Source organism: Seriola dumerili, unplaced genomic scaffold (assembly GCF_002260705.1).
Source record: "Seriola dumerili isolate Sdu_G_001 unplaced genomic scaffold, Sdu_1.0 BDQW01000814.1, whole genome shotgun sequence".
Taxonomy (NCBI): Eukaryota; Metazoa; Chordata; class Actinopteri; order Carangiformes; family Carangidae; genus Seriola; species Seriola dumerili.
The window spans coordinates 436933-464481 of NW_019175069.1; the positions used below are offsets into that span (position 1 = coordinate 436933).

General features: G+C 40.1%; 3 protein-coding genes across 3 annotated transcripts; 2 read left to right on the forward strand and 1 right to left on the reverse strand.

Moving 5' to 3' along the window:
- The first annotated feature begins 1462 nt into the window (after positions 1-1462).
- Positions 1463-6637, forward strand: LOC111237191 (26S proteasome non-ATPase regulatory subunit 4-like). Its single transcript, XM_022766180.1, has 10 exons — positions 1463-1519; positions 2542-2682; positions 2766-2880; positions 3386-3472; positions 3986-4054; positions 4163-4378; positions 4739-4847; positions 4963-5100; positions 6022-6077; positions 6169-6637. The coding sequence occupies exons 1-10, from the start codon at positions 1494-1496 to the stop codon at positions 6337-6339; spliced, it is 1128 nt and encodes a 375-aa protein (XP_022621901.1). The 5' UTR covers positions 1463-1493; the 3' UTR covers positions 6340-6637.
- A 783-nt stretch (positions 6638-7420) lies between these two features.
- On the forward strand, positions 7421-16226 carry LOC111237198 (zinc finger protein 687a-like). Its single transcript, XM_022766194.1, has 11 exons — positions 7421-7464; positions 7946-9943; positions 10669-10924; positions 11021-11187; positions 11316-11500; positions 11610-11786; positions 11877-12039; positions 12154-12393; positions 12481-12593; positions 12727-12829; positions 12936-16226. The coding sequence occupies exons 2-11, from the start codon at positions 7967-7969 to the stop codon at positions 13563-13565; spliced, it is 4011 nt and encodes a 1336-aa protein (XP_022621915.1). The 5' UTR covers positions 7421-7464; positions 7946-7966; the 3' UTR covers positions 13566-16226.
- A 383-nt stretch (positions 16227-16609) lies between these two features.
- On the reverse strand, positions 16610-27148 carry otoa (otoancorin). Its single transcript, XM_022766205.1, has 27 exons — positions 27091-27148; positions 26946-27004; positions 26231-26317; positions 24355-24417; positions 24057-24250; positions 23838-23971; positions 23278-23396; positions 23022-23164; positions 22829-22937; positions 22483-22698; positions 22230-22400; positions 21976-22116; positions 21681-21730; positions 21151-21271; positions 20945-21063; positions 20696-20837; positions 20370-20563; positions 20191-20281; positions 19841-19993; positions 19739-19750; positions 19530-19685; positions 19091-19240; positions 18868-19010; positions 18292-18428; positions 18094-18191; positions 17250-17400; positions 16610-16692 (listed from the first exon to the last, which is right to left on the reverse strand). The coding sequence occupies exons 1-27, from the start codon at positions 27146-27148 to the stop codon at positions 16610-16612; spliced, it is 3294 nt and encodes a 1097-aa protein (XP_022621926.1).
- Between the last annotated feature and the right edge of the window lie 401 nt (positions 27149-27549).

Sequence of the window (27549 nt, forward strand, 5' to 3'; positions counted from 1 at the left end):
ATCTGAAGAGATTTTAATCATCTCGAGAGAACAATATTCACACAATACAGTGGATGCTGTAACAAATGTTACTGATCATTCAGTTTTACACCCTGTTACATAACTTGGTGGTTCCTCATCCACAAGAACCTGCCTTGTTAGTTCATATTCAAGGGAACTCCAATCAAAGGCCCCGGGCTAAGTGTTTGTCATTCAAATAGCGTTTGAGCTGATGGGCAGAGAGGATGTAGTCCCACATGTGGACTCTAGGAATCATACAAATGAAAGACCAATCTGTGCTTAAACTTGCTACATAGGTGTCAGTCTGTTGGCCCAGGACGGTGATGGGTGTTCCGCTGGTGGGCTGCCCAGATTGGATGTATCTCTTGATGGTTGGCTTGCCGTCCATCCACAGCTGAGCCAACCCATTGTCTGAGCGCCAGGTGGCACACATAGAGTGCCAGGTGTTTGGAGGAAATGACAGCGATAGAAAGTGTGTTCTTTTCTTTTTGCAGTAATTTTATGCTTACACAATCACTTCAGCTCACTTATTGCTTCATTCATCACAGCTTGGCAGCTTCTGTAGTTTTACCATCTCTTTTAAAAGAGAAGTAAATTCAATCATCAGAGTTTTTCTAAATAACAAATGACTAAGTTTGAAAATGAATTACAAAAACTCTTGGATTTTTTGAGGTATAGAGTATCCTTTACCTTGTAGCCTGGCTGTGTCAGCTTTGTGTTGATGACTGGGACACTCCAGGTTTGGTTTGTCTGACCTACTTTTACCTGTGAGACAAAAGTTGTTTGCCCTGCTTTCACTGTGGAGGACTGTGGACTCTTTCCCGAATCTAAGATAAATCTAACAAGGGGGGGAACCTATTGTAAGTGAGATACTTTTTGAGTCTGTAGGCTTATATGTATATATTTAAATAAATAAACGTATATATGTATATATATATAAATGTATATTTATCTATTTATTTATATATTCTAATGGCTAACTTGCACGATTCCATGATTCATTTTTGCGCTAATGTCACACGCTACACATTCTTCTATCACAGGGCACCTATAGCCTGAAGCATATGAGGTGGTGCCCCTACAGAAGTATTCTATAAATCTCACTGAACAAACGTATTCTGTATTAAGATGTCTGTGCATTCACAACCAACAGCCCCAAGAGATGCCCCCTTTTTCAGTGTTGCCCCTGGCCATTTGAGAGTCTGTGCACACCACTGATCCAAGACACAGAATGCAGTCTGATATACTAGCTGTGAACCTCACAGAGCAAGAAATGCTCTGAAGAAAGAAAGTTAATGTTGTTATAGTTGTTTACTTGAGTGTGAAATTAAGCCTCAACTCTGGAGCGCAATGTATCCCACCGTTATTAATAGATGTTAATTATACTAACATTGTATGAAATTCATAGTGTTTTTTTTCAGATATTTTTTCTACCTTAAAAAACTGCATTACCCACAAACCATCACGATGACGTAGCAACCACAGACGTCAAGATGGTGCTTGAAAGTACTATGGTCTGGTAAGGATTTAGAAATACGTTTAAATTTAAAACTAAGAAGGCTAACTTTATTCAGAGTAAGTTGTTACTTGATGGACTAAGTTTACATCTTTTGGTATCGTTTGTCTGGAACATTCATGCAGGTTTACTTGTTATATTTTGGATGCAAGATGCCCAAGCTATTCCCTGAGTCACCTAGCTAACGTTAGCCAAAAGGAGCTTCGAGTACACAGCTAACCAACAGCTTTTTAGTCAGGTTACGGCCATTTAACAAGTTATGTCTTCACTAACGCTTATCAATGTAGCGTTGTTTCCTAGCGTTTGTGGATCTCAAATGTAAAATCCAAATTGAGCCTCAAATTGAATAATGCCGTTGTTTAACGCGTTAGCATTAGCTAGCTAGCAAAACCTACTGTCATTGTCAAAACATGTAACTGCTTTCCAGAGGGGTCTATTGTTGCCTTTAATTGAGCAGCCTAACAAACCAAGCTAACATGTTATTCAGTTGTATTGTTATAGTTATCACACTAACAGGAGCCGTCTTTAAATTGAGGATGCATTCAGGGAGAGTACACAACATGAAATACCTGTTAGAATAAAAAAAATATTACAATTTTTATAAGGTAGCGGTTTGCTGAAGGGCTATCATGGGTTTTATTTTGTTATTGTGTTGGGCTGCTTCAATTATTTTCATCATTGTTTAAGTCACAGATTGTTGTTTTCATTGATCAATTGATGAAATGGCTAAAAATGACCATCACAGTTTCCTAAAGCTCAAAGTGACGCCTTAATATTGATTGATTTGTCCACTATTCTCAACTGCGATGTACATGTACTGTAAGTGTATTGTCATGTGGATATTGGTATAACAACTAATATTTATACAGTCTGTGTAGTTTACATTGTTTGAACCAGTAATTACAACACTACTACAGAACTACTTGCAGATGGGTTAAATGCAGAGGTTTAATTTCCTGTGTGTGTAAAACATTCTTGGATAATGAATAATTCTTCTTCCTAACATGACTGTTCATTTTTCTTAGTGTGGACAACAGTGAGTACATGCGAAATGGAGACTTTCTGCCAACCAGGCTGCAGGCTCAGCAGGATGCAGTTAATATTGTTTGTCACTCTAAGACCCGCAGCAACCCCGAAAACAACGTGGGCCTCATCACCATGGCAAAGTAAGAGGCAATGTGTTTTGAATTCATGTAGTAACTTTTAAAATATAGTAATTTAATAACAAAAGTGTTACGTCTCTGTGCAGCAACTGTGAGGTGCTGACCACACTGACTCCTGACACGGGGAGAATACTGTCCAAGCTGCATGCTGTGCAGCCTCGTGGAAACATCAGCTTCTGCACCGGCATCAGGGTGGCACATGTGAGTTTGTGATTTTCATTAGTGATAAAGTACAGTGCGCTCCTGCCTCTCCTACGGGACACCAATAGAGGAGCTGAAAAAGAATGAATTTTTAGGAACATTTGAATAAGCATTTATCTAAAACTAGGGCAAACTTTAGGTGCTTGCTGTCTCTCATGACAGAGTATGAACACAGGGCAACTGGTTTGAGATTCAAAAAGGGGATTTGACATTATAGGCTTTTTCATAGCAGACACTTCACTTCTCATTGCAGGAAAAGCACAGTAACAAGTAACATTCAGTTAAGTCTCAGTTAGCCATTCCAGTGACCCTACTTACAGAACTGGAGCTCACTCACCTAAATATAATGCAGCCTTCATTAATGTTATTTTCTTTCCTGTTCCTGCTATGACATGGCAAAATGTCTGTGGTGAAAAAGATCTTACTCTTTTATTTGACACATAAATGCACTTTGTCAATTGATATGGACTTACTTTTTTTAAATATGCTATGTCTCTCTCTGTAGTTGGCATTGAAGCACAGACAGGGCAAAAACCACAAGATGCGCATTATTGCATTCGTTGGTAGCCCAGTGGAGGACAACGAAAAAGAAGTGAGTGTGTTTTGCCTGTTACTAGTTATCATGTATTACTGGGGAGGAGATTTTTAACAATATCAGACTATAAAGATCTTTTTTGATGTGATGGTAGACAGTAATTATGATAAATAGTTACAGAATGCATTTTGAACACTGCCATATGTATACACCAATGCAGTAAGTCTGCTCCCTGGGTTACATAAAGATGTGACAAACTCAGCAGAAAAGGTCAATATCTATTAAGAAGTTAAACACAATTTACGACTAGTATGTTTTTTTCTGCAAATTATACCATTATATTATCAGTGGAAATGTGCAGACAGTGGAGGCCTTCCTCTCAAAAGAGGATTAAATTGACATAATAAAGGGAACATTGGTGAATAATGTGATTCCTTAGTAATGCTTCTTCATGAATCAGGCACTTATTCATCTGCATAGTGACAGTGTACTAATATATCTGTGAGGTCCCTAATATAAAATGTTGTGTCATGTGTTGGTGACAGCTGAAATATTTCTCTTTTCCCGTAGCTGGTCAAAATGGCAAAGCGACTGAAGAAAGAAAAAGTCAATGTGGATGTAATTAACTTTGGAGAAGAGGTATTTTTTTTAATCAAGCAGCCACTTGAATATCTGATGTGCCCTTGTCACCGCTCTATGTCGTCTTCTGGTCCACATGCCCACCCTCAGTCTTTGTCTCCTCTGCAGGAGATGAACACAGAGAAGCTGACAGCCTTCATCAACACACTGAATGGCAAAGAGGGAGCAGGCTCGCACCTGGTCACAGTACCTCCAGGCCCCAGTCTGGCTGATGCCCTGCTATCCTCGCCCATCCTGGCTGGAGAGGGAGGTGCAGTTTTGGGCCTGGGTGCCAGTGACTTTGAGTTTGGAGTAGATCCCAGTGCAGACCCAGAGCTGGCCTTGGTAAGAGAGCCGAGGATAAAATATAATGGTTCATTGTAGTATGTATAGTTCACTGAAATGAAAAACTACCCTCAAAACCATTGTTTATCTTTTTGAATTTCTCTTTATATTCATTTTAATATTTTTGTTACAGCATATTCTGTGGTGTCATGCTTTGTGCTATATTGCCAGTATTTATAGTTATGTCTGCCTGTCATTTGGATTTGATGTTTTCCCAGCCATTTTACTATACAGTTGAAATAAGATCAAATTTTTTTTCATGGACAACCCCGAGAGAACCCATGTTTGATCACTTTCATTCATTTTTTTTTATTTTTTTTTTTTTATTGTTTTCTTCCTCTCTCTCCCTCTTCTTGCAAGGCTCTGCGTGTGTCTATGGAGGAGCAGAGACAACGACAGGAAGATGAAGCTCGCAGAGCTGCTGTTGCATCTGCTGCTGAAGCTGGCATTTCCTCCCCTGCTGCAGATGGTGGGGAAAATGTCCACCAACTCGATTTTCCCATCTCCCTTCAGTATTGCAGACAGATGGATTGTAGCTTTCAGCACAAGTGTGTTCACACGACATATTTTTCTTTCTCTTTCAGAGTCTGAGGATGCCCTGTTGAAGATGTCTGTTCCACATACAGACTCCTCCACACCTGCTTTACCAGACTTCAGCCGCATGACAGAGGATGAACAGATTGCTTATGCTCTGCAGATGTCCATGCAGGGACCAGGAGCAGGTTAAACATAAATTAGACTTTTCTAAATTTCCCTCACCAGAGAATTAATAACCTATAATACAAGATGGGATACAGTACACATCAGATCAACATTATAAAATACAAACAAAATTCATCTACAGTAGCATCTTCATTCTTTTTTTTCTTTTTTTTTTTATAAATGAGAAATTTAATTTTCTAAAGTCTAAAAAATCAGTTTCTGCATTTAACTGAACAGTCATCTCTTTATTCCAGTTATAATAGGCCCATTTTATACCTTGTTATCATTGACACGCTTCTAGAGGAAGCAGATAAACCTGTTTTCAACTCAGAAGTGTTTTGTATGCATTTTACTTGTATCATTTGTATTATTAAATCACAAATAACTCTCCACTTTTTGCACACTTTTGAACCACAATGGCAAAGTGATGTTTTTAGATTTTTCTGCTAATTTATTAAAATCAAAAACTGAAAACTGAAGGGGTCTGAATACTTTCTGATGCCACTGTATGTACCTTTTTATTAGGTATGATTGATTGTAGTAGTATGCATATGTTTCAGTTGTATTTGCACAATTTATTATGCCAGGTGAAGGATTTGGAGGCTGGAAAACATTCCCACATACCCTATGTTTTAGTCTTCGATCCATGTTTACTTAGTATCCTATATCTAAGTAATGCAACATGAGAGTTCAATTGTGGTATAACTCTTGTCACTACCTACTTTTGCAATGCTATAAGTTTTTGGGAATAGAGATTCAGACATTAGATGTAGTCAAAAGGCTGTGCTTTAATCACCTAGTGTTTTTAACTGTTGAATGTGTGTGATTTTTGCAGCACCACTCTATCCAGGAACATATAGACCAGGTTACAAATTAGCACACTTGTCTGTCAACCCCATTTTTTCTGCTCAAACAACATTTCTGTTTGATTTTTCCTGCAGAGTTTGGTGCTGAGGACATGGACACTGGAGCTGACATGGATTCCAGTGAGGCAAAGGTAAGCACAAGTCTTTACTGGTAGTCATTTGTCATTTTGATAGGACTGAGAAGTGCTTTGTAAAGATGAGCTACAACATATCTGTGTCTAGGATGAAGAGGACTACGATGTAATGCAGGATCCAGAGTTCCTTCAGAGCGTCCTAGAAAACCTTCCTGGAGTCGACCCCAACAATGAGGCCATCCGTAACGCCATGGGCTCTCTGTCTTCCCAGACAGGCTCTAAACCTGACGCCAAGAAGGATGAGGAGAAAAAGAAATAAACATTCAAAGAGGAGCTGAATATATGATAAATAAAAAAAGACCTGAGAATTGCACTGCATGTGTTATTCAGAGTTACTGTATTACTCTCCTCAATACAGGAAATGTTTTGTTCACCTTTGTTTATGTAGCTGTGTAAACTGTAAACAACTTTTGCCTTTTTTTCAACTTTAGGTTAAAGGACTATTCTGATTTGAGTTATTTTGTGTTAAGCACATATGCTTTCTTTTGAACCTTTTGTAATATAACTACTCAGCAACATGGGCAGATTACAACCCTTAATAAATTTACAGAATACAAGGTGGTACCAAATCTGAGTCTTGAAATTTATTTAGTTTTGATAGCTGCAACAGTTAATCTCTACCTTCCTACTCGTCTTATAATAATAATTAATGTTGCGTTTAAACTTACATACTTTAACTAGTACTACACAGTTAATGTCATATTCATGACCCAGGTAAAAAGCCTTTTTTATGATCTCTTTCAATGTTCTTTGTTAAACAACACTAATATAAGATATACAATAAATATAAATACATTTGGAAAGATGCATATGGACAAAACTTTACACTTAAATAACAGTCTTTTTCATAGCTTTCTTATTATGAGGATAGGGGACAGTGTCAGTGTTTACAGTAATGTAACGTTTAAATGCAGGCAACAGTAAATATCTTTTTCTGTAGTACTTCTCTTGCAGAATATTCAGATTGACAAAAACACATTTTTATGATGTAATATACAAAACCAAAAAATGTATATTATGAGAACAGAGTTTAGCAGCAAGAAATTATTTTTAAAAATTGCATAAATCTTCCCAGATTGAGTAGATGCCAAATGCCACATACCAAAACACAAGTCACACTACCAAGTCACAGTAAATAGAATATCCTTGTAGAAAGTACAGTTCACTTTAAAAGTTTTATTTTTAAGTTTTATTTTTTTTTGTATTTTTCAGGGATACAGTTTCGAGGATAACATTTTTAATTTAATTCATTTAGTTTTGTAAACAACACTAAACTGGAAATGTGAACATCTGGGAGGCTCTTGGGAAGTCGCTGTCGCATGATTAGGTGACGGAAAACTTATGCGTCCGAGAGGCAAGTCAGGAACCAACTGTAAACTAGCAGGTAACTAAAATGAAATACAAGCGTGAACTTATGTTCAACTTGCGCACACATAACATGTATTACACATAATGTATTAGGGACACATTAGCTGAGTGTTAGACCGAGCTAAATATAGTTTTTAACATCTTGAGTAAAGTTGGCCCGTTGACGTTAGCGAGACCAGCTAGCAGGTGAAAGCTAAACTGTAGCTAGCTGTTAGCAGAAGCTCCCACTTGTTGCAGCATGACAGTTGAGCCTGACGTGTTACACGGCTACTCTGTCCAACTGTTTTTGCTTCTTTAAACATGTTTGTTTTTATCAAGAAAGTTTGGAGCAGAGTAACATCACCACGTACTTTTTTGCCTTGACCTAACATATCGGAGCCTCCTGTAAGAAGAGCTGTTCTCGTTTCAGACTTAAAGTTTAAACTTTCGTAGCTCAACGTGTCGTGGTAAAATGCATGTTGAACTATTGTGATTACATTCACCTTTTGCCTCGATAGGTTTCGAGCCTTGTGCTGGCAATGGGGGACATGAAGACCCCAGACTTTGATGATTTGCTGGCAGCTTTTGATATCCCTGACATTGATGCTAAAGAAGCCATCCAGTCAAGTCCAGAGGAGCAACGGGATGAGGTGGGGACTGTTGGAGATGGGAGAGGGAGTGGGTCTCCGTCATGCTTTCCCTGCTCTCCTACCTCACACAGTGACCGACCTGTGGTCAGTGTTATTGTGAAGAACACAGTGCGGTCTGAGTCTTTTGAAGAGGAGGAGAAGTCTGCCAGGGATAAAACAGACAATCCTTCAAGTAGTGGCTTAGCTCAGGTTCAGGTCAAGTTGGGTGACCTAACCTCGCAGCTCAATCCCGAACTGCCTGCTGATGCTTCTGTGGAGCCCCAGATTGCTAATGGCTTTGAGGGATCTGTCCCCAGCGATCAGGGAATGTGCAACACAGAGCCATGGTCCCTGCATTCACCGTTGAGGTCGACACTGAATGATAAAGAGACTGAAAGCGATAAAACAGCTGAGGTTGGATCAATCCAGCATACGACTGATGTCATGAACAGTTTGAAGCCTCTCCTTTTTCCCCAGTCTCCGACTACTGCTCATCCTAACTTCTCAACTACTCCTTCTCCGCACTCTGTCAGCCCTCACCTTTCTCCACACTCCCCTCAGAAAGAAGAAGCTTTTTTCCTTGGTAATTCATCATCCTCCTCTTTACCGCAAAACGGGAGTATTAAAGCTGGAATTAAGCATGTTATGCACTCAGAAGATGAAGACTCAGAGCCAGATTTAGGAAGTCCGCTGGTTATCCAAGAGAGCCCAGAATCTCTAATGTCCTCCCCTCCCAAATTTAAACTACGGTCTGAGCTGCTTCGGTCTCCTGAAACCACCTCTTGTGACATTTCTCATCCTCCTCATCTGTCCTTTTCTCTGGTATCTGCAAAACCTAAACCCCTTCTTGAGGATGAGGGGCAACCTACCAGCCCCCATTCTCCCTCTGCAGCTCCTCAGCCGCAGAGCTCCGAGAGCTGCCTCCCCTCTGTCAGCACAGGCTCTGCATCAGTCCAAGAGGAGAAATATCCAGAGCATGTGATTGATGAGCGGGACTCACCTGAAAGCCCACCGCCCAGTGAGACAGGTTTTTTTGTCCCCAATGGAAGCAGCAGCCCAGATGTGGCCAAAACACCAGGTCTTGCAATGAACCACAAGGACTTTTGTCACCAAGAGGAACTCATGGAAAGCGAGCCTAGTAAAGAGGACAGGCCAAGTGATACTGAGGAGCTGAGTGAAAAGACGACTGGAGATGGGGATAACTTAAATGGAGAGACAAGTGGTGTTGGCACATCATCTGTGATGCCGGCACATGTGTCTGCTAGTGCTACAGAGACAGATTCATCTCCATTGCGTCCCCTCAAAGTTAAAATCAAAATGTCTAGAGGAAGCATCACAACTGTGACTGGGGTGGCACCTAAAAGAAATGCAAGAGCCACTTCCAGTGCCGTTGATAGTTCAAAACCTTCACTACAACGTCACAACACAAAATCCAAGAGGGAATTGCCACAGCAATCTCACTTGCCTGCAGTAGCGATGCCCCAGGATGCTTGTGCTGCAACACCGGAAGGTTCCAGTACAGTTAAACAGAAAACCGCAGTGAACACCAAACCTAAAGTTTCCCCCACAGCTGTCAGCATCACAAAAACCGCAGCCCTGCCCTCTGTCTCTTCCCCCAAAGTCAGCCCAGGTGGGATCAACCTGCGCAGCCTGGGCCAGAAGACTCTCAACAGTGGGACACTTCCCGCACCTTCACCTCTGCTGCCTCAAATTGGCAGCAGACCAGCATCCATAGTCAACAGCACTGGGGCAATCATATCCAAGACTCAGACCAACCTGGTAGAAGCTTTCAACAAAATCCTCAACAACAAGAACCTGCTGCCCAGTTACAAACCAGACCTGAGTGCACCTCTTCCTGTAGAGTGGGGCATTCCTCTGCCTGCACAGGTAAGCTGTTATTGTGTGTAGCAGTATATTGATAATCGATAATTATTTCAGTAATTAAAAAAAAAAAAAGCCAAACATTCACAAATTCCAGCTGCTCAGATGTGAGGATTTTCTGCTTGTCTTTGTCATATATGATAGTTAACTGAATATTTTTGGGTTTCGGACTGTTGGTCAGACAAAACAAGCAATTTGAATATTTCACATTGGAAATCTTCACTATTTTTTTTTTTTACATTTTAAAGACAAAAAGACAAATTGATTGTAGTTTAATTGGTAATGAAAAAGGACCGTTAGTTGCAGCCATAAATGTGTAAACTGCAACTAGGGACCTCTGCCACGAACCCACCACAGATTATCAGGTTTATCTAGCTGTTTTGCTTTGCATGATAAGGTTAGCCTGCTAATCATAAGCAGCTCAGTTGTATCTAAGATATAAATCAATGTGGTTTTTAATTGTGTAAATAGAAATTTGCAGGAAGAGGATGTGTGCTGCATAACTAATCTGATATTACATCATGAACAGAGAGTCATGGGTCAGATTTCTGACATCGTGACATGTAATGTTCCTGCTAGGCTGAATCCCTTCAACAATAGAACGTAATTGATAAGGCTTAATTGGTCTTGCTAATCATCACTTCATGACAAGTACACAACATTGTTTTACATTTCTCTAGTTTATATTAATGAATCAGTATCTAATGGCATGAATGTTTGCTCCCCTGCAGGGTTACCGCTGTTTGGAGTGTGGTGATGCTTTTGCACTGGAGCAGAGTTTGGCGCGACACTATGATAGACGCTCGCTGAGGATTGAAGTGACGTGTAACCACTGTGCCAAACGCTTGGCCTTCTTCAACAAGTGTAGCCTGCTTTTGCACGCCAGGGAGCACAAGGAGAGGGGCCTGATCATGCAGTGTTCACACCTGGTCATGAAACCTGTACCTGTGGAGCAGATGATTGGCCAGCATGAACCCAAGGCAACTGGTTAGTGAGAATTCTTGTGTATGATTATATATATCATGTGTGCTCTTACCGTCTCTCCTGTCATCCTCTTCAACTGTCTGCCATTATCCTCTTTAGGGTCGGTCACCCCAAACCCATCACCCCAGTCACATCAAGCAGTACCTAACAAGAAAGCAGAAGAAGTGCAGTACCTCAGTAATAAATGTCCTGAGTGTCTGGCTCAGTTTAGCAGCAAAGAAGAGGTGGCTGAGCACTTTCAAGAAATCAAACCAGCACACACAACAGTAAGTCTTGTGTGTCTGTTTGAGAAAAAAAGAGCAAGAATTTTCCTTTGTTTTCTCATGATATTCAAAATGAGCTCTAACTTAATTCCTTCCTTTGGCCCCTACCTTTTATCTCTGTTGTCCCCCAGCCATGTACAGACTGTTCTCCTCCCATGCTCCTGCCCAACAGCTGCAGTGCAGCAGCTCATCAACGCATCCACCAAAGCCTTTCACCACATGTGTGCCCAGAATGTGGGGGCACAGCCAAGCAGCCACAATTTCAAACACATCTGGACAAGACCTGTTTGCACTTTGCCCGCCGCATAGGATACAGGTGCAACATCTCCCCACACTGCAATCAGACTGCAGTATATAGTGCTGGCTTTGTCATACACATAATTTTTCTCTCCTTTATCTGTCTTTTAACATATCTCTTTCTGCAGATGTTCCAGTTGTCTGGTAGTGTTTGGAGGGCTGAATTCTGTGAAGTCTCATATTCAGCAGGCTCATTGTGATATGTTCCACAAATGCCCCAGCTGCCCCATGGCTTTCAAATCTGCCCCCAGCATACAGAACCACATCGCTGCCCAACATCCAACAGTCACTGAAGGACAAACGATGTACTGCATGCACTCAAAGACACACACAGATACAGATTTGAAGCTGCATCTTTTCATGTGAAAATAAAATTCTCTCCTATTCCTTTGCAGGCTGATCTATAAATGTGTCATGTGTGACACTGTTTTTACCCACAAGCCCCTGTTGTATGTCCACTTTGACACTCATTTAACCAATCAAAAGGTGCATGTCTTTAAATGTCCTGAGTGCACCAAGCTGTTTTCTCAGAGGAATTCCCTACTGGAGCATTTCAAGGTATATCTGTGTTAATGTACTTGGTCTAAATACCTAATTAAGTGTTTAGGCAAGAAAAAGTCAGTCTTACAATTGATGTACTATTTTTTTTACCCTGTTCCCTCTGTTCTTCAGACCCACAAGACTTCCATGTTAAAACAAGAGTTGCCTTCACCTCCAGCTGTTTCCTCTCATCCACGGCCTTCAGTGAAGTTGGAGAACTCAGATGGGGACGAGTGGATGGATAAAGACAAAGAAGAGAAAGTGAAGACAGAGAGGATGAAGACCCCCTCAGGGTGGAAGTGTGCGCCTTGCCACGTACGCTACACAGACCGCGAAGACTACATTACCCATATGGCTGAACAGCATAGCAAGGTAATTTGAATGAATTCATTTTGTTTTCAGATGCATCTGTAAATTGTTACATGTATTCATAGACGTGTATGTGCTCATGTTGTGTAGATTCTGAAGAAGTTTCCTTGTAACAAATGTGAGAGCTCCTTCACCACAACTTCCAGTCTGCGACGTCACATCAGAGACAAACACAAAGTCATGAACCGTTGCTTCCGCTGCCAGTGAGTATACCACATACTGCATGAAACCAAAACAGATTGCTCCTTTACCTCCTACATAATTCTGCCACGGGTCAGTCAGACACACTTAAATCTGATGTTCACATTGTGTAAATTTGTGTGTGCACTTATGTAGGTTTTGTGCTGAGGGTAAGAAAACGTTCAGCAGCAGAGCGATGTTGGAGAGGCATGTTCAGCTGAGACACAACATGGAAACTGTGAGCAAGGACACACTGATGGTAAGCCTCCCTTGTATTTATTTATTTTTAGAAAAGTCAGACTTGAAGAGCTTTTTTACTAAGATGTGACTAACAGCAATTATCTTCATTTCCTCTGGTATAACAGGGAGGCGGAGATGAGGCTGATTGTTCCTCAGAACAGGACGGTGGTTTGGGGGCTCGTCAGAGACGCAAAGGAACTGTGAAGATGGAGCACGATGATGAGTCCACAGATGGGATGAGTCCTGTGAAGAAGTTGCGGTCGTCTTCCTCTGTACCTGCTCCATATTTGCTTCCTGACTCTGGGTTTCGCTGTGCCCCCTGCGGCTTCACCACAGACGACCAGACATCATTCCTGGAGCACATCAGCCAGCACAGACGAGGAGGGACAGAGGGTTGTGGTCTGCAGTGTCTTCAGTGCGGCGCCTGCTTCACGTCCACCTCCTCCCTATCTCGCCATCGCTTCATCACCCACAAAGTGAGAGATGCATTCACTGACAACCAGCAAGCCCTCAGCATGCACCCAGCACCGTCCCCTGGTAATAGAAGGAACCATGATGATAAGAGTTCTCTGGATTGTTCTGCACCGGCATCACCCTCCGTTCAACCCTCCATAGCTCAGGGGAAGGAAGAGGAGGGAACACTGGCCTGTAAGGTATGCGGTAAACATTTTGAAAAGGCAACAGATCTGAATACACACTTCAGAACTCACGGTATGGCTTTTATCAGCGCAAGAAACGCAGGAAAAACTACCTAAGATGGCGGACACAAGGAGAAGATCAATGTCGGTAAGTGATATAATTGCAAGTGCCTTTTTTAAGTGTTGGTTAGTACATCTATGCACTAATGTAACCAAAGATTGCTAGAACAGAGTTTTTATGTGAATAGATTGTAAAACAATCAGATGTGATTCTCACAAGGGGAGAGCAGCCTTAACCTTCTGACGTTCAGGATCTAATGCTGCATTTCTGTGTTCGGTAATAATACTAATGAGATCAGAGCTACTTCCTGGTCAGTGGACAGTAAGTCTGACTAGTTCACTGCTGTGACCACATTCACATGATTATGTGCCAGTAGAGAACTGTGAATGTTTTAACCAAATCCTACTGTGATTGTGACAGCTGTTTCAGTGAATGTTGATAGACAGCGATGGAATGTGTCTTGTTTTTTATTCTTTAAATACTTTCATCCTACTGAGGAGATTGTTGAATGCCAACCCTGGTGTTTTTCTGTAAAGTCATGTTTTTTTTGTTGTTTTGTCTGTTTATTTTTTTGTTTGTTTTTTACATATTTTTGGCTGGACCGCAACAGCAGGGTGTTTACAGCCTGAAATGTTGCCAACTTAGTGTACTTAGTGCAGGTGACAGAGAGTGGGTGAGAAGTAAACCGATATAAAAGGCTGAAAAGGACTGACACTCGGCAGAATGTAAATAGTCTATGACACGGTCCAGCCACATACTGGGTTTTGACATGATCTTGTTAGAGAATCATTGTGTTTGTTTAGAATATGTTAGCTCACTTACTATCAAGTGTGTATACTTTTAACTCATTGCCAGCCATTTTCTAGAGCATACAACAACGATATAAATTGAGTGCCAACTTTAAAGGCAGCCACCGGCTTCCATACATTTTAGTGTGTTTATGAGATATGTAAGATAGGTAATCAATTACCTCTATATACTAACACAAAGACGGTATTTTGTACTATAAAGCCTGTAACTTTGGAAGATACCAACTTAATGAGTCCCACTCAGACCTCTGAAACTTTTTATTAGCTTCAGCTGGACTTAAGAATATATTTTTGCACAGAACAAGGTCTGTAGATTTTTTCCCTATTAACTCTCATTGAAATCATGTTAAAAAGGGATCTCTTCACTGCCTGTACAGACAGGAGGAATAATTACAGTGACCAGTAACTCTTGCAATGCACATTAAATGTAAAGTATGTCTGTATTGTTTTTGAGACACTTGAAAAACTATTGCTATTAAATATTCACTGTTATTTTCTCAGTAAGTTAAAAGTCCCTGCACATTGTTTATCCATATCGTACTGAAATTAATTTGGACCAATAACTTTCTGGAAGACAAAAATTGAATGTAAAAATTTTCACTATAATTTGGAAAATGGTCAGCAACAATCTCATGTGTACACACTTTGTAGTTATTGGTACAACTTTCAAAACCATTGAAATTAACATTTAATACCTTTTTAAATGGAATGTACTGTATTTACATCAGATTAACTGATTCATTCCTTCTCTGTGAGCAGCAAGAGATGGAATTCTGTATTATGGCTTCTTGGTATGCAGCATATGTTTGTCTAAATCTTGCTTCATGAAATTACTGTAAACAAAAGATCAGTGTGTATGTGATTATGTCTGTTCCTTATGCTTTCCTAAGAACATGAGGAGATGTTGAACTTTGTATTTGATGAGGATTTCTTAAGTCTTCGGCACTGCTAAAAAAGAAAAAAATGACTTAAGCTGTGGTAAAGGAGCTGAATGTAATCAGATGTTCCAGCTTTGCTCAGCACAGATCAGGTTGCGTTATGGATGAACAGGTGTCAACAAAACCGTTGCAGGACACAAATGGCCTGAGAGGAGAAACAAGTGTTGTAGAGATACTGTATTATGTTGTGGGTGCTTAAAAGATTTTGAGTGTTGTGTTTTGATTTAATATTTTTGTTAAGTGGCACCTTTTAGCTGTTTATGTCACGTCTTACAAGCTGCTGGTTCACTGAGATGTCTCATACCACAGAATCCATAGACTTAGGCTAATATCCATGCATCAATGTCATTGAGTTTAAAAAAGCAAAGAACTATTCCTTTAATGTGCTGTTGTCACCAGTGACCTGTGTGCTTTTGTGTTTACTTTCTCAGGAGATTATCCAATGCTTTAACACACATTGTCCTATTTAACTTTTCAGTTTTTGCATTGACAAGACAATTTTTAACCAAATGTTTTAAAAAAAAGAAAAAAAGAATGAATTAAAAATGGACACGTCCTCCATTTAAGTTGTTTTGTCTCTAACTACCATTTCAACAGCAACTTAAGTATATTAATAATCTTTATTGATTTGAATCATTTGTCATCCTCCATTTTGTCAATACAATGTCAACTAGAAGAACATTCGTTGAGCACAGACCTCCCCCAAGGCCAATGTCAAACAACATACACCAAACTTTAGAGAAAAAACATTCAAAATCATAGTAAATGATCCAGATCTGTCCCCAAATTTTATTGATTCTTACCTGGTCCATTCCCCATGCCTCCACCATTTTTGGTGCAAAACGGATCAGTACTTATTGTGTACTCATGCAGACTAACAAACAAACCAACGAACGGACACAGGTGAAAACAAAACCTCTTTGGCAGAAGTAAATTTTTTAAGACATCCCATATAGACGACATCAGACTTACAAACATTAAATATTCCTCTTAATTCTATTAAAATATACTTTCTCATAAATATATATATATATATATATATATATATATATATATGGAAGAATATTTAAAAATGACCTTGATAAATAGTAATAAAGAATCCTAACACATCTTACCAGCTCATTTGATTATGTTGTGTTTTGTACACTCCTAGACTCACACATAAATGATCTCGGACGAGAAATCTGTCTAGTCACAAACAAGATAAACTTGAAGAATTGCATGATGTCAGCAGTGCTCTATGATAAAATAACATGATTGTAATATATGATGAAAATAATAGAAACAAGGATGCATGTGCGTAGTTAGCTAAAGCTCCTGCAGGTTTTGCCCTTGGATATCGTGGCTCTGGTCTCACAGCAGCAGGAACCCCATGAACAGAAACAGAAGGGGCTTCACGAAAGCCGAGATCCCCTCGACACTCAGTGATGGAGCTCCTGGACAAGAGAGTAATGTCAAGATTTAATCTGAAGATTTCTTTTATGAAAACATCACAAAAACCTTTTTCCTTAATCACTACTGTGAATGGTAGGGTCTTGCATTAGCACAATCTTTTGCCCAAGTTAGAAGAGTTTTGGTTATTTTACATGGAAGATTAATGTATTTGTGTTTTTCTCTCTGCTCTTCTCAAGTGGGTGGGAAAAGAAGTGATATCCACTTGTGCACCAGTCAGTATAATACTGAACAGTGGAAGATGTGATAAAGCTCTCTAGTGGGCTCATCTGTGGATAGAAAAATTATTAAAGCTGCTATAAGTATTTTTCTGTATTACTAGGTATCACTTAATCACCTTTTCCAAATTCAACCACCTCCACTTCAAACCAATGAGGAGAGCACAGAGAAAAACACAAATAGTGATGACATCACTCACAGAAAGTAGCTGATAATAATACCTAAGGTTATTTTAACTTTAAACTAAGTTTTCATGGACACTTGTAACATTTAAACTCTGAAGAGTTTGTGAATCTACATGAGTGTACGTCTGTCTTCTTACCTGAATGGCTAGTTTTTGTTTGCTCATGAGATCCAGTCAGAGCCCTATCGAGAGCGGCCTGCTGTGTGACTCTGAGCGCAGCTCGTTGTTTAGTTGTTACCATGGCAGCGTTGTCAGGACCAAGAGCCTCGAGCTGAGCAACAGAGAGTGCCTGGAGGGAAAAACAGTAAATGGCACAGAGGTGAAAGTACTGGAAGAAGTATTCAGATCCTTTGCTTAAGAAATATGACAATGTATTACAAGTAAATATCCTGCATGCAAAATCTTATTTGAGTAAATAAATAACAGTGTTATCAGCAAAATGTAATTATACTAACAAAAGTAAGTGTAGTCATTATGGTAAAAAAAGTTCCTGTAGATGCATATGTATACTATACAGTTAGATATGTTTATACTATAATTTTTATATATTGGCACTGATGCATAATTACTGAATGTGATCAGAACTTTTGTTATATTTTGTTAATACGGAACTGGTTACAACAGTTTAACTGTTGCTAAAAAAAATCAGCTTATTTTGTATTGCATTAAGAATATTTCAACCTGATGTTCATTTAAATCCATTTGTTTAAAAAATGTTCTCGAGATGAGTGTCTATATCTTGAAACATGCTATTTGTATAACATGTTTCATACACAAGGTCAATACTCCAGTACATTTCAAAGTGCAACATTTCCCTTTGAATTGTACTGGAGTTTTAGTACAAAATAACATAAATGGAAATGTTAAGTACAAGTACCATAGAGCTGTGCTTGATGTAAATGAACTTAGCCATTTTCCACCACTGGATTTGGCTCTCTGCTGAAAGTCGGTGGAAGGAAAGAATAATGGCCAAGTTACTTACAGCGAAGTTGTTTGGTGGTATGAGTGGGATGCTGGTGTCGCTGAGAAATGAAAAGAGAGATGGGTCCATAGAAGCCAACTCATTTGCATCCAACCCAGCTGAAGGAAACAGAAACAGGTCAGTAAAACTGCAGCACGTTTGGTGAAATATTACAGTGGAGTTTGGTTTCCTGCAGAGAAACACAGGAATTGATCTCACCAATGATGTTGCCTAAGTCAGACACTTGTGCTTCATTCCAGGTGCTGGGGTTTCCAAACACTGACACAGCAAGCATTTTCAACTCCTGTGTAACGTTGAAGGAGCACTGAATGCCATCCATTGAGCCCACAGCATCCCTGTGAGAGACACACACACACACACACACACATTATGTAGTTATAACACTGCTTCACAGTGCAGCTGATAACAAAACATTTGATTCTCTGGAGAATTCTTTCGCTGTGCATCTTGAGAGAAATCTTAATTGTGAAATTAGATTAGCTGAGGTTAAGTGAACATTTTAGCTGCATGAGACAAACAGGATTTTACTCTTTTTAATACCTGCTATTAATACCATACTATTTGTTGAAACTGGAATATGTATTTTGCATAACAGATTTTTTTTCTCTATATCTTGAGTGATCAAATATTACTGGTAGTGTTGGTGCTTTTGTGAGGTTCCATTTATTGGTTGGTATAAAATTTTGATTGGATATAAACTCATTTATGAACATAACATGCTGAAAGAAAGTGATATAAATAAAACCACATGTGAGTTCTGTATGTTGCACAAACTTGAAAGCTTCCTTGTCAAGCTTTTTGATCTCTCCGGAGGTGAGGCCACAGATGAACCGGTTCAATGTTACCATATCTGAAGTTCCCAGCTGCTGCGCTGTCAGGGTGTTATATTTAGCAACAGCCTTCCACACCAGCTCCATCTATTGAGATGGGTCATGATGATTAGGGAACATCATGAGTATAATAGTCACGAGCATGTGAAGCTGTTTCTGTATGTCACCTGTGAGTCATTCCAGCCACAGTGGGCAATTTCCTCCACAGCATCCAGAGTGAAGGGGAGCTTCTCCAGGTCTGCGCCAGAGAAGCCCTGAGTTATACATCCCATCTGCATCACCTCGCTCTCAGTCATCTCTGACACTGGGCCGAAAGCCTGCCAAAACATGAAGAAAAAAAACATACAAACAAACCAGACTACCTCAGAGGCGACTGCACTCATAAAATGATTGTGATGAAGATAAAATGTAGGACGTCAACATTGATACGTGCAATTGAGACCCTAAAACTTTCATGATGTCCATTTTGAATGAGATTTGGATATATGGTAGTCATCAAAATGCAGTGTTTCTCTCAGTCGATAGAAGGGTGCATTGAAAATTTTAATAAAGCAGGATCGTCTTGCTTTGTTAAAAAGTGAACCATACAGTTCAGCTGTCCTTTACCTCAATTGCTTTTTTACTTAGCACATCCAGCTGGTCTGCACTGTAGTCAGGGATGGCACCAAGTATTTCTACAGTAGCAAGGAAAGTGTCCTTTGACATCCTGTTCAGCTCTGGAGCCAACCAGTAGACGTTGGCCATTCCCAGTTCTTCAATCATCTCCACAGTGGGTGTTCGGTCACTGTTAGTGCCAGTGTTACCGCTACCAACACCGTTACTGTTAGCTGAGTGAAACAGAGAAATAGAGGTGTACAAGAGAATCATACATCACCAATTAGTTTTTATGTGGTATCACTACAAAATTAACAACACACACAAGATGTCTCTTCCTCACCTTCTCTCTTTCTGCGTGCTGCATTTGCTGTGTTGGTGGCGGTGGTGGTGAGATCAAAGAATTTCTTTCTCAGGGCGTCTGAGACGTGGGACAGGCGTGACTTCAGAAAGTAGAGAACGTCCTTCATCCAAGGCTAACAGGGACAGAGAAAAATACATGCATGAATCCCAGCTACTAGAAACGTGCTAAACTCCCTCTTAACTTTGAGTGATTGGTGATTTATTGATAAAAAATGTGGAAAAGCTGACACAGAATATCATGAGCTGCATCACTGTCCAGGTGACATGTGAAAGAGAAGACAAAACATACACAACACAAAAACATACACACCTTATTGGGCAGAGCAGATGTGGCAGTATCATCCAAAAGGAGGATAGGACCCAGTTCTTCCATAGTCTCAGCGGACCAATCAGATGGATCCCTGCAGAAGATTTAAAAAATTAATCAGACTCCAGCTTTCTCTGCCTTTCTCTGTAGTTACTCCAGCGTCCACAGGGAGAATGTCCTACCCAAAAGTCTGGTTGACCAGCTGAATAAGATCTGCCTTGTGGCCTTGAGGAATGTGCTGGCAGGAAGCCATGGCCTGGAGGGTGGAGTTGATGACATCTGTGGCCATGAGGCGCAGTTGGGAAGCCGTCAGCTCGCACAAGAGCTGTCCAAGCCTGGACACATCCTCAGAGGTCAGTTTGGAGAAATCCGCTTCCTGCAAATGTACAGTAAAAATCTTAGGCGGTTGTTGCATGTGTGCAGCCACTGGACTCATTATGTGACACTAATAGGTGTAGAGCTAGTGACACCACCATCATCAAATCACTAAATGTGTCCTTGTGTGTACTTTGGTCAGGCAGTTCAGAGCCTTCTCAGTGAGTACAGGGCGAGACGGTGCGCGGAGAGGTAATGAGCTCAGGTTGGCCATTTCCATCTTGTCAATGAAGACAGGACACACAGAGTCAGGCAAATCCTTCACCTTGGAAGGCCTGAGATAGTGGGAATAGATAGATGGAAAGCTGTGACATTTTATTGCAGGAAAACATGACAAGAACATGATTAAATGAGACAAAGAAAAGGGGGAGTGTTTGCTTACGGCAGGTGAGGAAGTAAGAAGGCGGGAATCTTATCCAGCTCCTCCGATGTGATGGTTTTGAAATAGTCGGCTCTCTCTTTCTCCAAAGTCGCAAAAAGCTTTCGGGCAGCACATCCTGCCTGAAACATGTATTTGTTACCAATAGGTATACTCTACACAGATAACTGTGCGTGTATAGGCCACCGTATGTGTATGTAGATGTATACCTGCACTTTGGAGAGCCACTGTGGAGTCTCTGCTACAGCCTGAGCCATGTTCTGCGTGTCATTGTCAGCAACTTTGTCGATCATCTTACATGTTATGCCCTGGAGGACTGACCGCAGCCTCCTGTTTCCGCCAATCATAATTTCAATGTGAGCATGGAATGCACATACAGTAAGAAGAACATGCAAATAATGGAAACATCTCTATTGTCATTTTCTGTGTTGTTAAAGGCCATGAAAACGATCTTCTCAAGCATCTTCTTACTTGAGTTTTGATGGCAGTAATAATATATAATATATAATAATCAAAGATGTTTCAGAAAATTAAAGATTTTACTTGCTTATATGGTGACAATTACAGAGATATACATAAGATTTGAAACTAAGTTTTCAAGTGCTTTAATGATGTGAAATGAACAAGAGTAATCATTTTAGCCTTGTTTTTTATTGCAAGGTCTTAGTTCTGCTGTACAGTGCACGTACAGTGTATTGAATAGGGTTTGTGTTATTTTACTCACTGCTGGATATCTTACCTAAACTGAAGCTGCTTTAGGTCTTGCATCTTTTTTGCCAGGTATGCCGCCTAAGGAAAAGACAACAAAGACGGAAACATGGCACTAGTATTTTGAAAATACAGCTCATTATATAATTAACTTAACAGCCTTAAGTAATACGTTTATGTAAGATTCTGTAATCCAGATTGATCTACAGCAGGTGCATCAATATCAGTCATTTTTAACATCAAAACATAAAGAAACCTGATAGTTCAGAGTACATTCAAAATGTTTAACTCATTAAAATGGTCTTTTGGTAGAGAGGAGGTGTTACCTGTGGCCGACTCCACGTTTTATTCTCCACTTGGTCCAAAGAGGTGATGTTTGCTTTTTCCAGGCTGCTTAGAGAAATGCGGCGAAGCAAAGGGCCGGACAACTTCTGCACCAGCTCTGAGGGATCCACACCCCCACGCAGCTGCAGGGAAGCATTTCATTCTTTCTAAAATGATGTTTACAGTGTATATAAATGATATCACTTAACAGAGTCATAGTTCATCCTGTATTTCCTGTTCCTCTCTCCTTACTCACCCCCTCCAGCATGGCCTTCAGCTGCCCTTTCCTCATCCTCTTGGAGATGTTCTTCAGAGCCTCTCTATCTTCAAGGATCACCCGGGCTTTCATGTGCTTGAGCACACAGCTCGGCAAACCTTCTGCAACCGACTGAAGGGCCATCAGCTCCTCACCTGACACCTCTTTACACTAAAGAAGAGAAGATAATGAGATAAGTACCAAGTGAGAGGGAGATCATGTGGGAGACAAGCTGCCAACCCTGCAGGCTTACCTTCTTATCACCCAGCTGTTTCTTGAGCAGAGCGCGCATCTGGCCACGTGTCCACTGGACGTTGGGTCCCAGATTTTTGAGAACCTCTTTGAGATCAGTGTCAGAGAGCATGGACAGTTGTTTGGGAGACAACATAGTAACACTACTGCCCAGCTCACGTAGTGCTTGAGCAGCGTTGGACTTTGAGATCACAGACTTGACAAGGCGCTTCTTCAGCTTGAGTCATGATAGAGGACAGGAGAAAAAGACAAGAAGAAGAGTCTGATGAAATTTGTTACTTCTGTCCTGGCTGAATGGACGACGTGTTGAAAGTCAGTGTAAAGTTTGGGCAGCAAGTCATTGATACCTGTCTGATTCTGGGGTTGTCGCAGTTGTCAAGCTGAGAGAGGAGTTTCTTGCTGAGCTCAATAGTCAAGTCTGGAGCATCATAATAATAACAAGCCAGTGTGCCGAGCCTGGAGGGGATTAAAAGGCATGAATGTATTCATCCAAACAGTTTTAATGCAGGAATGTACACACACTAATGCACGATTACAGACTTGTCCGTATGCTCTGCGAACTCCTCCTTCTCACTGAAGCAATCCTGAACTCTCTGGAGGAACTTCTTGCCCAGGCTGGGCGTCATCCTGGTCGCCCTGCTCAAGGTGGATCTGAACATGGCTGAGCGGAAAAATTTACACAGCTGGAGGAGAAAGTGAAAAGGAAACAAACCAACAGAGCTAAAAATTTAAATCTTATTATTTTCTGCTTTCAGTTTTATTGGGTCCTTCTCCTTCTTTGCCCCCCCCCCCCGACCTTTTCTTTGGGAGAGGAATCAACATCAGGTGGTGCTAAACGGGAGAGGTACGGCCCCATCATGGTCATCGCTTCCAGGTTCAGCCATTTCAGTGAAGCTTTGCAGCGCTCCAGATGTGCTACGGAATAAAATATTGTTATGTGATTGTTGTTTAATGACATGACTTTTCACTTGCTTTGTATGATTTGCATTAGTTAAGCTGCTTTTTCCTCATATTCCTCAAATGTTTCCTCTTAGTTCTCGTCCCTTTCTCGTTATTTTAATCTGGTTTACTTTATTTCAGCTGCTTCATTTATTTTCCTCAGCCTCGTTTAGTCACTTCTACTTTAGAGTTTAGAAGGGTTTTCTTTTCTTCTCTCTCCTCTCCGCCTTGTCCTCCCCCTCATTTCTAGTGTTTCTGCCCTCCTTCCTTTACTTTCTTTCTTCTTTCCATTTAACAGAGGGGTATGAATTTATCAGATTTTCTTGTAAATAGTTAGAGGTGAACATATCAGAAAGTGTGACTAGATTTCTTTGTTGAACGTGGTTCCTGACTTGTTGGATTTGACTCATCTCTTACTTGATCTTGAGTCAGATGGTGGCTTCATTGTGCAGTTGAAGTAATTCTGAGTGATTTGCTCTTTTGCCCATTGGGCCACCCGAGTCCTTTGATTGTCAGACATGGGATCAAACATCTCCTGTAGCATCTTCATCCTGGAACCAAGAGCAGTTTTAGAATTCAAGGAAAAGTTGATGAGAGACAGTGGAAGAATTACGGTAAGCGCATTAAAACACACACATCTTTTTCATGTTTTGTCCCTCTGCTTTGGAAGGAAGGTTCATTCTTGAAGAAGGCATGTCCAGCAGTGCGGGTTTGGCAGCCCACAGCAGTGTGTCATAGTCATCTGAGTCCATGTTGTTTTCACTATTTGTGGTCAAAGTTGCCCAGGACACAGGGGCCAAAAATGCTCGCACGTAACATGCAGATGCCTCCTGTGGAGAGATGGTAGGTATGATTAGACTTCTAGAGAGCAGCATTAACTCATTCATGGATTATAGTGTTTTTGTTGTTAAGATCTTGGCATTAGTGTACTTACAGAAGAGTTTCTCATCAGCCTGATCATGTGTGCAAGATTGGTGCAATTCCACATCTTGATTTTCTAAAAAAAAAAAAAAAGTTGTGTCAAATATTAACATCATAGTTTGACTCCTCCAAATAATCAGAGTAATACATAAACATAATGGATTACATGTTTCAATCATTTTTTTTTTCTTGCATTGAACACAGCTTATAAATGTGGATCAAGTGTACGATCGTGAGAGTATGTGTGTGTGTGTTTTCACACCATTTTATCTGAGTCATCCATCGGGACGTGGCCAGTCTTTGAACCTTTGTTTGGGCCCGCAGTGGCTGAATTCAGGACATCAAGAAAAGTGGAAAGGAGAGTGTTGGATGAGTCAGCGTTTCTGTCCTCCATAGGCAAATCACTGAGAGAGAAATGTAGAGTGGAAACAGGAGCTGGTGAGTAGAGCTGGTTTTAAAAAACGTTGTGATTTATGTGTGTTTTATTTATCGAAGCTATCGTTTGATTGTCCGGACAAATTCAACCAAGACCATTAGTACTTTTACACCAACATTTTGCTTTATAGGCAAGGCAAATTTATTTGTATACATTATCATACACAGAGGTCATTTAATGTCCTAACCAGAAATTAAAGAAGCAAAATAAGTAGAAGTTAAATACATAATAAGAAAACAGTATAAATACACAGATTATAAAATAGATTATGTCTAATTTAAGTGCAAGATTATGTGATTAAATGAAGACTTTTAGCTTCTTTTTAAAGCCAGTTACAGTTTGAGCTGATTGGATGTTGTTTGGGAGCTGTGGGCAGAAAGCCATTTCACCTGTTTAGTTTTAACTCCAGGCACCACTAACTGACCAGCTCCTGCAGATCTTAGAGGCTTTTATACATCGAACATTTCTGAAATATATTAAGGCCGCAGACCATTTAGTGACTTATAGACAATAAGTAAAACTTTGAATTCCCTTCTGTAGCTGACTGGAAGCATTGGAGTAATATGCTCTCTTTTCTTAGTCATATAGTCATACACGTCCTTCACAGTGCAGCCACAGTCCTCAGATGGAGCTGAAAGACTTGCTCAGGGGTGTCTTGAAAATAATTTCTCACTTTTCACATTTTCTCAGCTTGAAGCAAAAAAATGTCTTCAGCAAAAAGTGGCTAAAACATTTGTGCAAGCCCAAAGAAACGTCTCACATCATATCAACTTCAAGGAAACGGCTTTAAATAAAAGATATTTAAGAATAATAAACGAGAGCAAGTCATGGTTTAAAGAAAACAGGGGTGACACTTGAAAATTCAGTGGGAAATATCAAACATGTTTGCAAGAAATGAACCAAACACATAGAGACACACATGCAGAATTACCTATTATTGAAAACGGTGCTCAGCAGCATCCGCTCAGGCACCTGGTATCCTGTAACATAGCAACCCTCCATATTGATATGTTGTACAAATACATCAGGGCTGGTCTGAATAACTGCCATTTATGAGATGCGACTCATCTTACAAAGGGTATTCATAATACATGCTAACATACACCCTTACATTCACACAACCAGGACTCCATGCAAACACCCCCCCCCCTTTCTCTCTCTCTCTCACACACACAAACTCATTTCATAGAAAAGAGTTAAGAGTCTTCTCACCCTTATTCTTGCACTTTGTCATCTGAAAAAAAAAATGGACCCATCATCATCAGACATATAGGATAATACATTTAATTGTTTAAAATCATTGTATGTGGTTAGAAGAAATATTATACACATATTATACATAAATGTGAACAACGCTCAAGTTTGATGAAATTATAAGGGTTTTTGATATACTGCATATACAGTATATACACAAGAAAACCATCTTGATGAGTTTCAGATTACTAAATCTAACAGTGTCAAACATGTTATGGGGCCCTGTCATGACAGTCATGGTGTGCAGCAGGTGGAAGTAGTGACTGGCACGAAGCTCTGATGTTTTCTAAAAACAAAAGCACAGAGGGTGGGTATGGAGCTGAAGGTTCAAGGAACAAAACTATTAAACTACTAATTAAACTACTATTAAACTAAAACTACTACTTTTCTTGAACTTGATGAGTTTTAACATAAAAAGATGATTTAAACATAACATTTTTTTAAAGTAAAAATTCAAACTTAGAAAACCAGATTGGAGATTAAAGGCACAAGAGATACTATGGGAAAAAAACTAATATAGCAACTGGTGGAACCACTTTCTCTCCCTGATGATTTTTCCCCAGGTCAGAGATATAATTTTTGCACAATTTTCCGACCATCTACCTTCTCTCGCCATCAAACAGCAAGCTGTGATTTCCAGTGCAATTACTGCTAATGAATACAATTTGATTTCTATGAGAGATTGCTGCCTTATACTCATCACTTTCCCACATAAAACTGTAATCATTTCACAATGTCAATGTGATGATGATAAAATATAATGATTGAAAACTGTAATGAACTCAGCTGTCTTTGAAAACTGTGACAGAGAAAGTTGAACTGTGACTGGGACTTGAAAATCAAAAACAGTTGTTTTGTATATATATGTATATATATACATATATATATATATATATCTCCTTTTAGCTACATACCAGTTTTTTGGCCATGTCCTTGAAGTCACGTTCTCCAGGCCTCTTATATGGGGGCTTAGCTGGGCAGGTAGACACATAACACATAAACAATATGCATGCATATTGCCAGTTATAAGCAGATGATGCATGTGTGATTGCTGCTTACCCAAAACTGCACAGGCCACAATAAGAAGAAAGAAAAATCTTCCTCCTTTTGGAGCCATGGTGAAAAAAGAGCTTCCTGCCTGTTTGTTCAACATCATGACATAATGTGTGTATCAATATCAATACATATTACAAGTGAGGTCAACAGATGTTCACGTTCTTCCTTTTTAAATTATATGTCTTATATAATTAATTTAATAAATCTGATTTTATCCTCCATGACTTAAAAAGTAGTGGGATGTGAGGATTTTGTTATCAGGTCTCCAGTTGTTATGGAACCTGTTTCCATGCGAACCACCTCCACTTTTCTGACATACATCCTCCTCTGAGGATTTGTGATCGTCCCTCCCTAGTTACCATCCCTGTTACCCATCCTGTGGGAGACTCCGTGGACTTGAAGGATAACACACTGAGAAAAACAGGTTCGGTGATGTACATGATGTACTGCAGAACCACATCT